At 42.4% G+C, this 15972-nt stretch overlaps 1 protein-coding gene across 2 annotated transcripts in view; it reads right to left on the minus strand.

Annotated features, from left to right (window-relative positions):
* LOC137321188 (coiled-coil domain-containing protein 171-like) overlaps window positions 1–15972 on the minus strand; it is a 218963-nt gene that overhangs the window by 16277 nt on the left and 186714 nt on the right. For both annotated transcript variants that reach the window (XM_067983472.1, XM_067983471.1), the window contains one exon: window positions 8380–8532. In XM_067983472.1, the coding sequence (XP_067839573.1) occupies window positions 8380–8532 (153 nt within the window). The remainder of the gene's footprint in view (window positions 1–8379; window positions 8533–15972) is intronic.

The following is a 15972-nucleotide window of genomic DNA, read 5'->3' on the forward strand; positions in this document are numbered from 1 at the left end:
AGATATTTACAAATAGGCACAAACAACAGTTACATCCCAAGGACACTTACCCTTGCGGGCTATTGTCTACATTTTTGTGTGATCAGTCAAAAAAAAGTAAACTGAGCAGTATTGGTCACTAGTATTATTCAACATAGAAGTGAACATTGCTTTTTTCATAAATTAATGCATGCAATTATAAGTCTAGAGACACCCACCATTTTATTCCAAATTAGCTTTCTACGGTAGTAAACGTCCTTCTGTTGGTTGCAAATATATTGTCACCTGATAAAAATATCTATTTATTTCATTATACACTCTGGGTGACTTCTTGACAATGACAAGCAGCAGCATATTGCTCAAGATGAACTTAAAAGCCATATTAAGCTAAGCCTGTTGCAGGCACAACACAAGACACCTTTGAAAATGTTTATCTTAGCCTCATTACCTGCCAGTACAAGACATGGCTCTGTCCTTATAGTACAGTGGAACCGTATATTGAGGTCACCCATGGGACTGATGCAAATGACTGTAATGCAAAGATATCCTATTTATTAAGCAACTCAGCTGCAGTAGAGAAAAGGTTGAACTTTCTAGAATCTAGATTCTTTAACGTTGTAAACATTTACTATTTTACAGAAAACTAATTACCATGCACTCTTCTGGAAATTCAGTTCCATATATCCGAACATAAAGACATCACTTCTAACCAGATCCGACCTGATCCTACTCAGCAACCTTTAATTTTGACACCCACTTGATCCTACTCAGCAAAGCAACCTTAATCTATTAGTCAGAACAAAACAAGTAGTCATCCTTTATTTTGATGCAGTTTCATGCAGCCAAAGAGAAGCAGCCTGTTTCAGTGGCAATTCTCAGCTGTGGAACAGAAATAGTGAAATGCAGCCTGATCTACTCAGAAGCCCCGGACTACCATCCCATCCTATTCAGCTGCCTTCAATCTCCACCCAATCCGACTCAGCAGAGAATAGCTCACATTGACTTTTATTATCTGTTGATAAGATACTGTGAAGTGTGGATACTACAGGCAGATGTTTGTTTCATAAAGGGCACCATAATAAACAAGTTCTACTGTATATATTTATCCAGCAAGTAGAATGTTGCCACTAACGAACATATTCCTTATACCTATTCGGTCTCATTAAAGTTTCTATATAGAATTACATTGGATATTACAGCACAGCACAGAAACTGTCTATGTTGGTGTTTATGCTCCACATGAGCCTCTTCCCACCTTACTTCATCTCACCCTATCATGCACTTATCTAGTTTCCCCTTAAATGCATCAATGCTAATCGCCAACCTCTCCATGTGGTAGCAGGTTCCACATTCTCACCACTCTGAGTAAAGATGATTCTAAAATCGATTCTTCTAATAACTTTCACTCTTTATGGATATAAAGTGAAAGAAAGGAGTAAAGATACTGGGCCCAAAATTCCCTGAGTGCCATTGCTCCACCAGAACTGAGGCAGTGTGGGACTTCCACCCACCATGAGGTTGTGATGTTGACATCACTATAAAGTGCAGGATCAGCTCATTTAAATATGCATAGGTGTGCAGCCTGTCTAAATACAACTTGCAACACCTCAGATTCTGCTGCAGAGAATAGAAACATCTTGCAGAGGCAAGAGTTAATCTCCAAATGGGGCCAGAATGGCTGGCAGAGCAGGGGGGTGGGAGGGAGTACCAGTAGGAGAGGCAAGGACCTGATGCAGCAGGAGGATATAAGCCTTTCACTTGATACTTACAACTTTTCCTGCTACCATAAATACCAGGCTTGGCCCTTAGAAATGGTGTCCCTGGGAAGAAGATGTTGTGAGCATCAGGATCCTGTTTAGGGTAAAGGATATGTTCCACTAGTATTCTTCATTGTGTTCTGCTGCTGGACAAGACTGCACATACCTACTAGGAGAGGACCCAGACTGGTGGGAGGCCTGCAACCATCAAGACGCTTAATCTCATGAGGAGATGATCCTTACTCTGTTCCTAAGGGAAGCTGTGAAAAGCATTGGGAATGCCAAGTTTGGAGGCACATTTCAACATATTTTAGACATCAATGGCTCAGGTTTGGAGAATTGCCGCAAAAGAAAAAACATCTCACTGTTCCAAATTCAAGGTGAAGTGTCTGCTGCTAAACACTGTCAATCTTAGGCAATTGTTACATCCTCTTTTATAACCTGAAGTCATCTGCATAATGTAACTGTAATTTAACTGCAGCTCACGATGAATGTGTACTTCTGCCAAAATATTTCAGGTTTATTGCAAAGCCTTTCATCCCTATGGTTTTAATTGCCACCAGGTTTGCTACAAATTTAATACAAGTAAGAAATGTACTATCAGATCAAAAAGCTACACTAGAATTCATTGTAGTCATGTATTTTACACTGAAAGTGCAAAAATAAACTAACATTGTGGTATTAATTCAGTTATTTACAATTGTAACTGGTAAGTTCGCTCGCATGACTAGACTTTTTCTCCCTCTAAATTTAGAGTACAAATATATTAATTATCTGAAATTTTGTGTTAATCGCTTATCTGGTGCAAGGTTTATTGCAAATGATACTTGTTTGTGAACACTTCTATAGAAAAATATCCGCAATAAATACAACCTACTGAATTTTAACAGCTTCTATTCAGAATGGACTCGATAAACTTGGCCCGTGTCAGCTAAACTTTCCTTTATGGACGTCTCATCCATTTTATATGATCGTAACCCATTTTATTATTTCTGTAAAGAGGCAGATTACTCACCTTTAGCACAGCATCCTTCATTTTTCAAATATATTTATCGTAGATACTGTGGTAAGGTCAGCATATTAGAGGAAAAGTGACAAGAAATGCCTTCTTCTCTATAATAGTTTTCTAGGAACATCGTAGTTTCCCCTTCTACCATCCTAAAATTGTAGTGATGGTCTGTTGTTTTCAAAATAACAAAGAAAAATAGAACTCTCTGCCATTTGCTTGAGGTCTATAGCAATTGGCTTGAGCATTAGGAAAATACTGAGACAAAATTCATCCATAGTATTAGAGAAGAATGACAATATTTCAGAGATTGTTAAACTAAAGGTTCAACTGTAAAGGAAGTACGAATCATGGAGCATTTAGGATTACAAAGAGTTTTTCACTGTCAAGTATCTTCTGCTTAATTTTAAACTGAATTTCAGGGAGTACCTGAGATCTTCAAGTCGGAGAATCATAAACTTGCAGATATCATGCCCAGATTACGACAACATGGGTTTTTCCCATGTCTACCTTAAAAATGTTAATAAAATTCACATAGAATCATAGAAAATTTACGGCACAGAAGGCGGCCAATCGGCCCATCATGTCTGTGCCGACCAAAAATAAGCCACCCAGCCTAAACTCACTTTCCAGCACTTGGTCCGTAGCCTTGCAGGTTACGGCACTTCAGGTGCACATCCAGGTACTTTTTAAATGAGTTAAGGGTTTCTGCCTCTACCACCCGTTCAAGCAGTGAGTTCCAGACCCTACCACCCTCTGGGTGAAAAAAATTTTCCTCAGCACCCCTCTATTCCTTCTACCAATTACTTTAAATCTATGCCCCCTGGTCACTGACCCCTCTGCTAAGGAAAATAGGTCCTTCCTATCCTATCTATTTAGACCCCTCATAATTTTACACATCTCAATTAAATCTTCCCTTAGCCTCCTCTGTTCCAAAGAAAACAACACCAGTCTATCTAATCTTTCCTCATAGCTAAAATCCTCCAGTCCTGGCAACGCCCTCGTAAATATCCTCTGTACCCTCTCTAGTGCAATTACATCCTTCCTGTAATGTGGTGACCAGAACTGTACGCAATACTCAAGCGGTGGCCTAACTAGTGCTTTATACAGTTCTAGCATAACCTCCCTGCTCTTATATTCTATGCCTCGGGTAATGAGGGAAAGTATCACGTATTCCTTCTTAACCACCTTATCTACCTGTCCTGCTTCCTTCAGGGATCTGTGGACATGCACTCCAAGGTTCCTTTCTTCCTCTACACGTCTCAGTAGCCTCCCATTTATTGTTTATTCTCTTGCCTTGTTTGCTCTCCCCAAATGCATTACCTCACACTTCTCTGGATTGAATTCCATTTGCCACTTTTCTGCCCACCTGACCAGTCCATTGATATCTTCTTGCAGTCTACAGCATTCCTCCTCACTATTAACCACACGGCCAATTTTTGTATAATCTGCAAACTTCTTAATCATGCCCTACAGCTAAGTCCAAATCATTAATGTATATTACAAAAAGCAAGGGACCTAGTACTAAGCGCTGCGGAACCCCACTGGAAACAGTCTTCCAGTCACAAAAACACCCATAGAACCATAGAAAAGATACAGCACAGAAGGGGGCCATTCGGCCCATCGTGTCTGCACCGGCTCGAAGAACAACCAGGTGCCCATTCTAATCCCACCTTCCAGCACCCGGTCCGTAGCCCTGCAGCTTACAGCACTTTAGGTGCAGGTCCAGGTACCCGTCAACCATTACCCTTTGCTTCCTGCCACTGAGCCAATTTTGGATCCAACACTTGCCACTTTCCCTTGGATCCCATGGGCTTGTACTTTTTTGACCAGTCTGCCATGTGGGACCTTGTCAAAAACCTTGCTAAAATCCATATACACTACATCAAACAACCCTTCATTGATACCTCCTCAAAAAATTCAATCAAGTTAGTCAGACACAACCTTCATTTAACAAAACCATGCTGACTGTCCTTGATTACTCAGTGCCTTTCTAAGTGACGGTTTATCCTGTCCCTCAGAATTGATTCCAATAATTTGCCCACCACCGAGGTTAGACTGACTGGCCTGTAATTACTCAGTCTATCTCTTGCTCCCTTTTTAAATAACGGTACAATGTTAGTAGTTCCCCAATCCTCCAGCACCATGCGTGGATCCAGTGAGGATTGGAAAATGGAAGGCTTTACTCCCAGGGCTGGTCAACAATGTTTCCCGAATGAAATATTATGCCAATCTCAAAATGCACTTCTGTAAAAAGAAATCTTGACACTATAGGTGGAAGCTGGTCCAGACTAGGAGGCTTTCTTAGTTGAGTAACAGTTTAAGATGGTCACTTGAGGAGCACTATTTATAAGATGTAAGAAAAGAGGGGGGGTGATATGGTTCTGGCTAGAAATATGTTAAACCATTTAATAGGATAATTTAGGTCTCCAGTTCACTGGTGACAGTGTAGTTGCTCGGGGAATTCTTTAGGGCAGTGATTTTCTATGGTATACCGAGAAAAGAAAGTGTTTCCTGATGATCCCTGTTGCTAAAATGTTGATCTTATCAAGGTCTGCAGAGAATAATGAAGTGGAGATGCCGGTGATGGACTGGGGTTGACAATTGTAAACAATTTTACAACACCAAGTTATAGTCCAGCAATTTTATTTTAAATTCACAAGCTTTCGGAGGCTACCTCCTTCGTTAGGTGAACGATGTGAAAATGAAATCCTCGAGATGAAATCGCATTTATAATTCACAGAACAATGCTTGGTGAGTACAGACAGTTTTTTCAACTGCCCGTTGCCAAGGCAATCAGTGTGCAGACAGACAGGTGTTACCTGCCAGGTCTCACAGAATATACAAATCACCAAAAAAAACAAACAAAAAAAAACAGAGATAGAGAGGTAGAAACATAGAAAAGACAGCAACTGACCCGTTATATTAAAAACAGATAACATTTGTTCGCTGGTGGGGTAACGTGTAGCGTGACATGAACCCAAGATCCCGGTTGAGGCCGTCCTCATGGGTGCGGAACTTGGCTATCAATTTCTGCTCGACGATTTTGCGTTGTCGTGTGTCTCGAAGGCCGCACGAACAGGAGGGTTCCCTCCCAGTCGGGGAACACTTCAGCAGTCATGGACATTCATCCACCGACCTTCGGGTAAGCGTACTCCAAGGCGGCCTTCGAGACACACGACAACGCAAAATCGTCGAGCAGAAATTGATAGCCAAGTTCCGCACCCATGAGGACGGCCTCAACCGGGATCTTGGGTTCATGTCACGCTACACGTTACCCCACCAGCGAACAAATGTTATCTGTTTTTAATATAACGGGTCAGTTGCTGTCTTTTCTATGTTTCTACCTCTCTATCTCTGTTTTTTTTTGTTTGTTGTTTTTTTTTGGTGATTTGTATATTCTGTGAGACCTGGCAGGTAACACCTGTCTGTCTGCACACTGATTGCCTTGGCAACGGGCAGTTGAAACAACTGTCTGTACTCACCAAGCATTGTTCTGTGAATTATAAATGCGATTTCATCTCGAGGATTTCATTTTCACATCGTTCACCTGACGAAGGAGGTAGCCTCCGAAAGCTTGTGAATTTAAAATAAAATTGCTGGACTATAACTTGGTGTTGTAAAATTGTTTACGAGAATAATGAAGGAAGAAAATTTACATAGATTTTCTCAAAGTTGTAAATGGAATTACTAATGATTTCACAATGTTGCAATCACATCATTTCAGATGAAGAAGGTTATTTAGCCATCTTAATTCATCCATCCATTAAGATCTTAAAGTTGCAGTATCCAATTGTTTCTACTGATTCCAGGGTTTGTACATCCACTACTCTACTCAGAAGTCCATATCATGTATTTATCACTCTTTGTGTGAAGATGAATTTCCTGATGTCAGTCCTAAATGTGGCTTTTGATAGTTTGAACCCGTAATATTTTGCCTTTCTTTGACCAAGATCATAAACTAGAATAAATTTGCAACTTTAAAAAGATCTATATCTACAAACTAACAAAAAGCTGCCATGAAGCACAGCACAGCATATTTGAAAGTGCTGGATGAGAACAGCATGCTCAAAATTAATTTGCACACCATGAAATGTTTTTTGTTTACAAACTAATAGCATGAAATATAATTTTCAATGTACTACCAGGTTGCATTGACGTTGTCTCATAAGCCACAATTTTTATGAATTGACGTTTCATAAGCCACAATTTTTATGAAAATCCCCAATTCCTGTTGAAAATCTAATAGTTGTTTTTCTTTTCTAGGAATACCACAGAAAATCACTGCCCCAAAGAATTCCCCGAGCAACCACACTGTCACCAGTGAACTGGAAACCTAAACTAACCAATTAAATGGTCCTGCACTTAACACCCATGATGGCAAAATCAGTGATTTCCTCCCCCTCAAAATGCCATTTTTAATGTCATTACAGGCTTCATCACCATCAGATTAATCATAAATCTGCAACAAATCCACCTCATTTTTATTTTCTGACCAATTCGAAGGTCCAAAATGTATCATTTGAATTTATTTCTGAAATAGAAAATACAAAGTTTAGCCAGCAGATACTTGAAATTTCATGGCTTGTACTGGGTTGGTTAGGTCACAGTTGAAAGTATCAATAGCATATAAAAAGAAAAAGAGACACTCTCATTTCAAACTGAGGTCAAACACACATTAATTGCTGTTGATAAGGGAAGTCCTCAAATTGACCTGGAGGCAGAAATTTAGAAGCTCCTTCTAATCTGCAATTACACTGTGTCCATAAAGGGGAAGGCCATCTTAAACAAAGCTCTTTACAGCAGAATAATACATTATGTTCCTAACGGTATTAAACGGCCTATCCTCTGACATGTTGTGAGCAATGCCAGGGGAGATCTGCTAGTTTATTACTGATTCCTGACCTTTCAATGCAATAACATTTTTTGGAACTGTTGAAAGAATCGTAGCAGGGCCTGAAGAGATTTTTTAATAGCATTTTAAAAGTAGTCCTGCTACAAACTGAGGGCCAGATCACAAACAGGGCTATAAATGGTAAAACAATTTGTCTGGTGATGGCAGATGGTAGACAGTTGTCAAGCTTTCCATTCAACCTATAGCCTAGAAATTCAGGCGTGGCCATTTTCCATCTGAAAGGTGAGGCCCGAGGCGGGCAGTGTGCTTCCAGCTCGTAATGAGCTTGCGCTTCCTGCCCACCATGTTGAAGGCTTAGGAGGCTGTTCAGCGCCTGAGAAAAGGGCACTGCATAGCCTAACTTCTAGGCCTACATGTTGGTATATTTACTTACAAGCTAATAAAATATTTAATTTTCTACAGATCATTTCTTGCCATTTGGTACACCACAATGGAAAATAGTTGCTAATTTTTTGCAGTTCTGTTACACATGATGAATAGAAATCAATATTTTAATTTTTTTCCTTTCATAGCACAAATTGCTGGCAAGTAAATATACATTTTGCTATATCATTTTTGATAGTTACCAGAAGACAATTGTATGTATATTTTTCCCTAATGGAAATGTCTGATATAAATACAAATATTTACTTAGATTATAGAGAATAGTCATCCTATATCTGCTGCTAATAATTTAGGGGTGACCTACCTGTAAACCATTATGTGTGAAAACAGACACTTACTGGAACTAAGCCATTATTTTCACGCAGGCATGCAGTCTGAAGTTCTGATTTGAGAACTGCAATGTGTTTTTGATGTGAAGCGATTTCTGTTTCCAGAGCAGCAACCCTGGAGTTAGCCAGCTGGTAAATGTCCATGAAAGTCTGAGTTAAATTCTAGCAAAACAGCAAAAAAAAAGACACAGGTAATTATCAACAATGACTAAGCTTATACAGAAATATTTCACAAAGCATTTGGTACAGCACAATTTTACTTTATTGTAATGGCAGGTTTTAAAAATCAATTCCACTTTAAGTTGCAAATTTTAAACAACGTAGCTTTGCTAATACCCTTCACACTTATGATATCACAGCATTATAAGCAAAGCATTCTGTGTATTGAGGTGTGTGCTTATAGTGCACAACATATAATGTAACAAAGTGTAGAAATGTCAGGAGTCAAGATCCTGTAACCTTTTGACAGAGAAACTGTTATAACTGACACCCTTATAATGAGGGTAAAGTGTATAGTATATCCAAACATTTTAACAGAGTACCTTATCCTGTCCATGTACCACATCTCAAAATAATTTTTATAACATCACTTATGAAGCTTGGTAAGTTATTAGCTTTAAAGTGGCATATAGCTCTCAGAGACTAGCCTGAAAATAACAGGAAATAAAATTCTGTTTATGTGTATTATGGAGAACTGCTGTCCCAACTGTATAATATTGATCAGGCAAGATAATAAAGTTAACTGCAGAAGTGAGTCGAAATGGTACTGTAGCGCTTGTAACTTTATAGCCACTCAGATTACTATAATACAGTTGGGATTAATGGAGTTCTTCATAACAGGTAAACTATATTTCGTTCTTCAAAGAATTGCTTTCCCTTTGGAGCTTTTCTACTTCCCAAAGTGTTAACAGCAAAAATTATTTTCTAAACCTTGCTATGTATTGCAGAGATTTTAACATACCCCCACTGTGCTAATTAGAGATTGCTCCATCTTGGTGCTTCTGCAATTGAAATCATCTACTATCACCTGAGGTAAAATTAGTCCAGATAGTAAGTGTACGTTAAAGAGTCACACAATTGACATACTTTTAGTATATACAGTTTGGCATAATTAAAAGAGGGCATGTTTATTCAACTTTAACCTGGGAACACAAGCAGATATAATGATTACACTGGGGAACATAGAAATTCCTCACACGTGTGAAATTTTGTATTGTCCAATATTACTGTATAACATCATACTATGGGTGAGGAAAAATGAAGCACTGCATTCTATTATGGTAAGGCAACCTTTAGTACTCAAAATGTATGAACAAATTAATAAATAGCTGAAGTATCTAAAAACAAATTATTTAACACAATAATAATTTCAAACAGCAACATGTTCAATGACCAAACAGAAGTTCTGCGATGATAAATGCACGCAATAGAAAATAACACTGTCCAAATGCGGATCTCACTAAATGAATTAGGCAATGAGACCCTCCCATACGTGTCCTCTCCACCTGCAGCAGCTGTTCTAATGCTAGCCACAATCTTCCATGGGTTGCTTCTCATACAAGTCCAAAGTTAGCGTTCTGTCCAAGGCCATACTGTGCATCATACTATTATAATTTTGGAGACTTTCTCTGTGGCATATTGCAAGGCCCCCTTTGGAAGATCCAAGCACCAAAAGTGCTGCTTTAGCACCCCAACATGTGCTCAATGGGGCTCTGGTTTGGCGATATGTTTACTATATCAGTTCTCTGCTGGCGTATGGGGGTTGTACAATTGTGTCAACAACCTTGTTTGGACCGCATAGCTCAGAGGGTCAGTCATCAATCCTTCTCTCTCAAACAGCTGTGTCATGTTTGATTGCTTCATAATGAAAGCATAATTCATACTCCCCCACCATGCCAAGAGCCGTGCACTGAACTAGAATTATAGAAAGTTACGGCTCAGAAGGAGATCATTCGGCCCATCGAGTCCGTGCCGGCCAATAAACATCTATTCAGCTTAATTCCAGCACTTGGTCCGTAGCCTTGTAGGTTATGGCACTTCAAGTGCACATTCAAGTACTTTTTAAAAATTAGTTCAGGGTTTCTGCCTCTACTACCCTTTCAGGCTGAGAGTTCCAGACCCCCACCACCCTCTGGGCGAAAAAAATTCTCCTCAGCTCCTCTCTAATCCTTCTACCAATTACTTTAAATCTATGCCCCCTGGTCACTGACCCCTCTGCTAAGGGAAATAGGTCCTCCCTATCCACTCTATCTAGTCCCGTCATAATTTTATATATCTCAATTAAATCTCCCCTCAGCCTCCTATGTTCCAAAGAAAACAACCCCAGTCTATCCAATCTTTCCCCATATCTAAAATTCTCCAGCCCTGGCAACATCCTCGTAAATCTCCTCTGTACCCTCACATCTTTCCTGTAATGTGGCGACCAGAACTGTACACAGTACTCAAGCTATGGCCTAACCAATGTTTTAGACAGTTCTGGCATAACCTCCCTGCTCTTACATTCTATGCCTCGGCTAATAAAGGAAAATATCCCGAATGCCTTTTTAACCACCTTATCCACCTGTCCTGCGGACATGCACTCCATGGTCCCTCTGTTCCTCTACACCTCTCACTATCCTCCCATTTAATGTGTACTCCCTTGCCTTGTTTGCCCTCCCCAAATGCATTTTCGCACACTTCTCTGAATTGAAATCCATTTGCCATTTTTCTGCCCATCTGACCTGTCCATTGATATCTTCCTGCAGTCTACAGCTTTCCTCCTCACTATCAACCACACGGCTAATTTTTGTATCATCTGCAAACTTCTTGTTCAAGCCCCCCACATTCAAGTCCAAATCATTAATATATACCACAAGAAGCAACGGACCTAGTACTGAGCCTTGCGGGACCCCACTGGAAACAGCCTTCCAGTTACAAGAACACCCGTCAACCATTACTCTTTGCTTCCTGCCACTGAGCCAATTTTGGATCCAATTAGCCTCTTTCCCTTGGATCCCATAGGCTTTTACTTTTTTGACCAATGCCATGTGGGAACTTGTCAAAAGCCTTGTTAAAATCCATGTAGACTACATCAAATACGCTACCCTCATCGACCCTGCTTGTTACCGCCTCAAAAAATTCAATCAAGTTAGTTGGACAGGACCTTCCCCATACAAATCCATGCTGACTGTCCTTGATTAACCCGTGTCTTTCTAAATGACGATTTATGCTGTTCCTCAGAATCGATTCCAATAATTTGCCCACCACTGAGGTTAGACCTGACAGACCGAGTAATTATAGGCCAATCACTTTCTCCCTTTTTAAACAACGGTACAACATTAGCAGTCCTCCAATCCTCCAGCACCACGCCTGTAGCCAGGAAGGATTGGAAAATGATGGTCACAGCCTCCACTATTTCCTCCCTTGCTTCTCTTAGCAGCCTGGGACACATTCCATCTGGGACTGGCAGTTTATCGACTTTCAAAGATGTTAAACCCCTTAATACTTCCTCTCACTATGTTTATCCCATCCAATATTTCACACTCCTCCTCCTTAACTACAATCTCTACTTCGTCCCCCTCTTTTGTGAAGAGGGACACAAAGTATTCATTAAGAACCATACCCACATCTTCCGCCTCCACACATAGGTTACCTTTTTGATCTCTAATTGGCCCTACTCTTTCCTTAGTTATCCTCTTGCTCTTTATGTATTAATAAAATATTTTTGGATTTTCCTTAATTTTATTTGCCAATATTTTCTCATGCCCTCTCTTTGCTTTCCTAATTTTCTTTTTAATTTCACCCCTGCACTTTCTATACTCCTCTAGGCTTTCTGCAGTATTGAGCTCTTGGTGTCTGACATAAGCTTCCCTTTTTTGCCTTAGCTTACCCTGCATGCTCCTTGTCCTCCAGGGGGCTCTAGATTTGGCAGTCACACCCTTTTTCTTTGTGGAAACATGTTTACTCTGAACCCCTTGAATGCCTCCCACTGGCTCTGACACTGATTTACCTTCAAGTAGCTGTTTTCAGTCCACTTTTGCTAAATCACTTCTCAGCTTAGTAAAATTGGCCTTTCCCTAATTTAGAATTTTTACTCCTGTACGATCTCTGTTCTTTTCCATAACTATGCTAAATCAAACTGAATTATGATCACTACCATCAAAATGTTCTACCACCTTCTACCTGCCCAGCTTCATTCCCTAAAATTAAATCCAGAACTGCCCCCACTCTTGTTGGGCTTGCTACGTACAGGCTAAAAAACCTCTCTTGAATGCAATTTAAGAATTCTGCGCTCTCTATACCTTTTGCACTGATTGTATCCCAGTTAATATTAGGGTAGTTGAAATTCCCTACTATTACTGCCCTATTGTTTTTGCACTTCTCAGAAATTTGCCTACATATTTGCTCTTCTATCTCCCTCTGACTGTTTGGGAGTCTATGGGCCCGATATTACCATGGCGGCGGGGGGTCGATTGGGCGTGTGGGTAACGCGTCCAGTGAAATCAGTCTGCTCCGAACGCAATCGCAGGCTGATTGGATCCACTTACCTGTTCTTCCGGGTTCCCTGCTGCTAAGCTGCGCGGCGGGCGTAAGGTCTGTCAGCTGGAGGAGCTCTATTTAAAGGGGCAGTCCTCCACTGACTGATGCTGCAAGAAATAGGAAAAATTACAGCATGGAGCAGCCCAGGGGGAAGGTTACTCCCAGGTTTAATGATGCCTCACTCCAGTTCTTATTGGATGGGGTGAGGAGGAGGGGAGAGGACAGAGATCATCCCCCCAGCGGGCGGGAGGAAGCGGCTTGCCTCTGCCACCAAGAAGGCCTGGCTCGAGGTGGCAGAGGAGGTCACCTGCACCACCAACATATCGTGCACCTGCATACAGTGCAGGAGGCGCTGCAATGACTTAAGCAGGTCAGCCAAAGTGAGTACACTTACTCATTCCCCTACAATCCGTCTGCCACATCACCGCCCCCACCCCACATCTCTTTCTGCACTGCCAACACTACTCTGTCACATCACCCCTCACACTCACTCAAACCTCATCCTCATCTTACCTGCACTTACTCACCTTGCCAGTACTCATCCCGCCACTACCACACAACCCAATCCTCATTCAATCTCATGGCTCTATCTCATACTCACCCTCTCATGCATCTCTTTCACGGTCAGCCTCACTCAACCTGCCACTACCTGTGTTGCAGCCACAGGCCATGCATCACATAAGTGCAGTCGGAAGCATAAGGCAAACGTGTCGTGAGCATGAAGGGGATGCACAAGGGTGTTTGAGGGTTTGCCGTGGTTTTTACTTATATTTAATCTCTGATCAACTCACATTACATATTACATTGGCACCACTACTGCCACATCTTTGCAAATCTTGTCTGGTTTGTGCAATAATGCCCTTTCCTGAGGGTCACAATGAAGACCCAAAACTGATGCCACCCATTGTGTCACTGCAGAGTGGGTGTAGGTGTATTTGCAGGGCTCTTTTGTGTAGATGACTGAGAGACGTCGGCGATGTCCCCGGTGACACCCTGGAAGGATGCGGAGAAGTTGTTGAGGGCAGTGGTGACTTTGACAGCGACAGGTAAGAAGATGGTGCTCGGGCCAGCCGGGAGCAGCTCAGCATGAAGGAGGCTGCAGATGTCCACGACTACATGTCGAGTGCCTCTGAGCCTCCGTGTGCACTGCTGCTCAGAGAGGTCCAGGAAGCTGAGCCTCGGTCTGTGGACCCTGTGGCGAGGGTAGTGCCCTCTGCGACGCATCTCTCTCTGCGGTTGCCCTCCCTCCTGCTGTGCAGGTGGATGTGTCACAACACTGTGTTGTGGAGCTCCACATGTCAGAGGTGGACGGCGTGGCCGGCGAGGCTGGTGATGCTGTTCGCCCTCCGAGGAGGTCATGACTGCAGCTACGGCGGCCCCCATCCGGAAGATGTACATCTGAGGGGGTCCGCAAGGTAGGTACATGTGTCTGGACACCGGGGTAAGTGTGCAAGTTGGTGAATTTGATTGTTAGGAGGAGGGTGGTGGAGGCCAAACTTTGTCCAAAGTGACAGAGTGGCCTCCTGTAATGAGTGAGGGTCTCCCCCCCCACCCCACCTGTCAAATGGACCTTTGCAGCTGCCACAGGCTGATGGCTGCAACACGTCCATTTGAACTGGGAGTGTTTCCCCCAGTACGGGAAACAGTCCCAGTCAGTTGCAAAATCCCATCCCTCCTAAAATGTTATGTTAATCAGGTCTCTAAACGACCTGAAATACCTAAATAAATACCTTAAGTGGCACCCCGTCGGCTTTAATTGCCGGCGGGAGTCCCACATGCGGGGGCTGCGCGCGCATGTCAGCGCATCAGTGGGGAACCCGGAAATGGGGCGGCTTGAAGCCGGGCTCCGGACCCGCGCGGGAATCCCCGATTTTCGCAGCCCCCCCGCCACCAACGCACCCAATCGCGAGTGCTAAAATCGAGCCCTATAGTTCACTCCCACAGTGTGACTGCCCCTCTTTTGTTCTTTAGCTCAACCCATATAACCGCATTTGATGATCCTTCTAACATATCATCCTTCCTCACAGTCATAATTGTTTCTTTAACCTTCTATTTCTACACTTGCAAGCGCATGGCACTGGGAGTAATCTGGAGATTGCTACCTTTGAGGTCCTGCTTATTAATCTCTTTCCTAACTCCTTAAAATCTGCCTGCAGGACCTCATCCCTCTTTCTACCTATGTCGTTGGTATCGATATGGATCACGACCTCTGGCTGTTCACCCACCACCCCCCTCCAAAATGTTCTTGGTAACATACTTGACCCTGGCACCAGGGAGGCAACATACCATCCTGGAATCTCGTCTGCGGCCACAGAAACGGCCTATCTGTTCCCCGAACTATAGAATCCCCTATCACTATCGCTCTCCTGATCTTCCTCCCCACCACCCCCTCCTCTCCCCTCCCCTCCCATACAGCTGAGCCACCCATTAGGCTGTGGAATTGGCTCTGGCTGCACTCCCCAGAGGAGCCTCTGTAGGAGAACTACATGATTTACTTATTGTCCTTTTGCATCTTCATGGAGTAATTGTCCTTCCTGTTTAGGTTGTGCCATAGTGTCTTGTTGGTAGGCACATAAACTGCTGTATGTGTACTGTTAGTGATGCCCTGTATCTTGGAGAAAGCAGCAGTTTGGAACGGTTACTACGTAGACAGCTACTGTTGCTAGTCATTACTGCAGTGTACATAACGGGGGTGCGTTGTGACAATGGGCTGCACTTACCTCTTTAGTAGGGTGCTACAGTAAAGTGAATGACCCCTGTAAGTAATTTGAGATCCGTCTGGTCTGAAGGTTGAGAGCAGCGGTGACCTTTAATGCCAGTGGTAGCAAAATTCTGATAGTCATCTATCCCTGCAGGCCTTTTTAGACCAGATCGCACACCTCAGTCACAGCCTCTTTATGCACTGGCCACGTAACTGATTATGTCGGAACAGACCTGCTGTCTGGAGTAATATTTGCTGCTTTCAAAGCCCTTTGTACTACCTGACTACACTCTGCTCAAGGGTATAGATGAGGATGTATGCCAGTATATGGCATATACCCACTTCAAAAATTTTGGCTGGCAAGCAGATGTTTGTTTTTTAGC

Source organism: Heptranchias perlo, chromosome 4 (genome assembly GCF_035084215.1).
Source record: "Heptranchias perlo isolate sHepPer1 chromosome 4, sHepPer1.hap1, whole genome shotgun sequence".
Taxonomy (NCBI): domain Eukaryota; kingdom Metazoa; phylum Chordata; class Chondrichthyes; order Hexanchiformes; family Hexanchidae; genus Heptranchias; species Heptranchias perlo.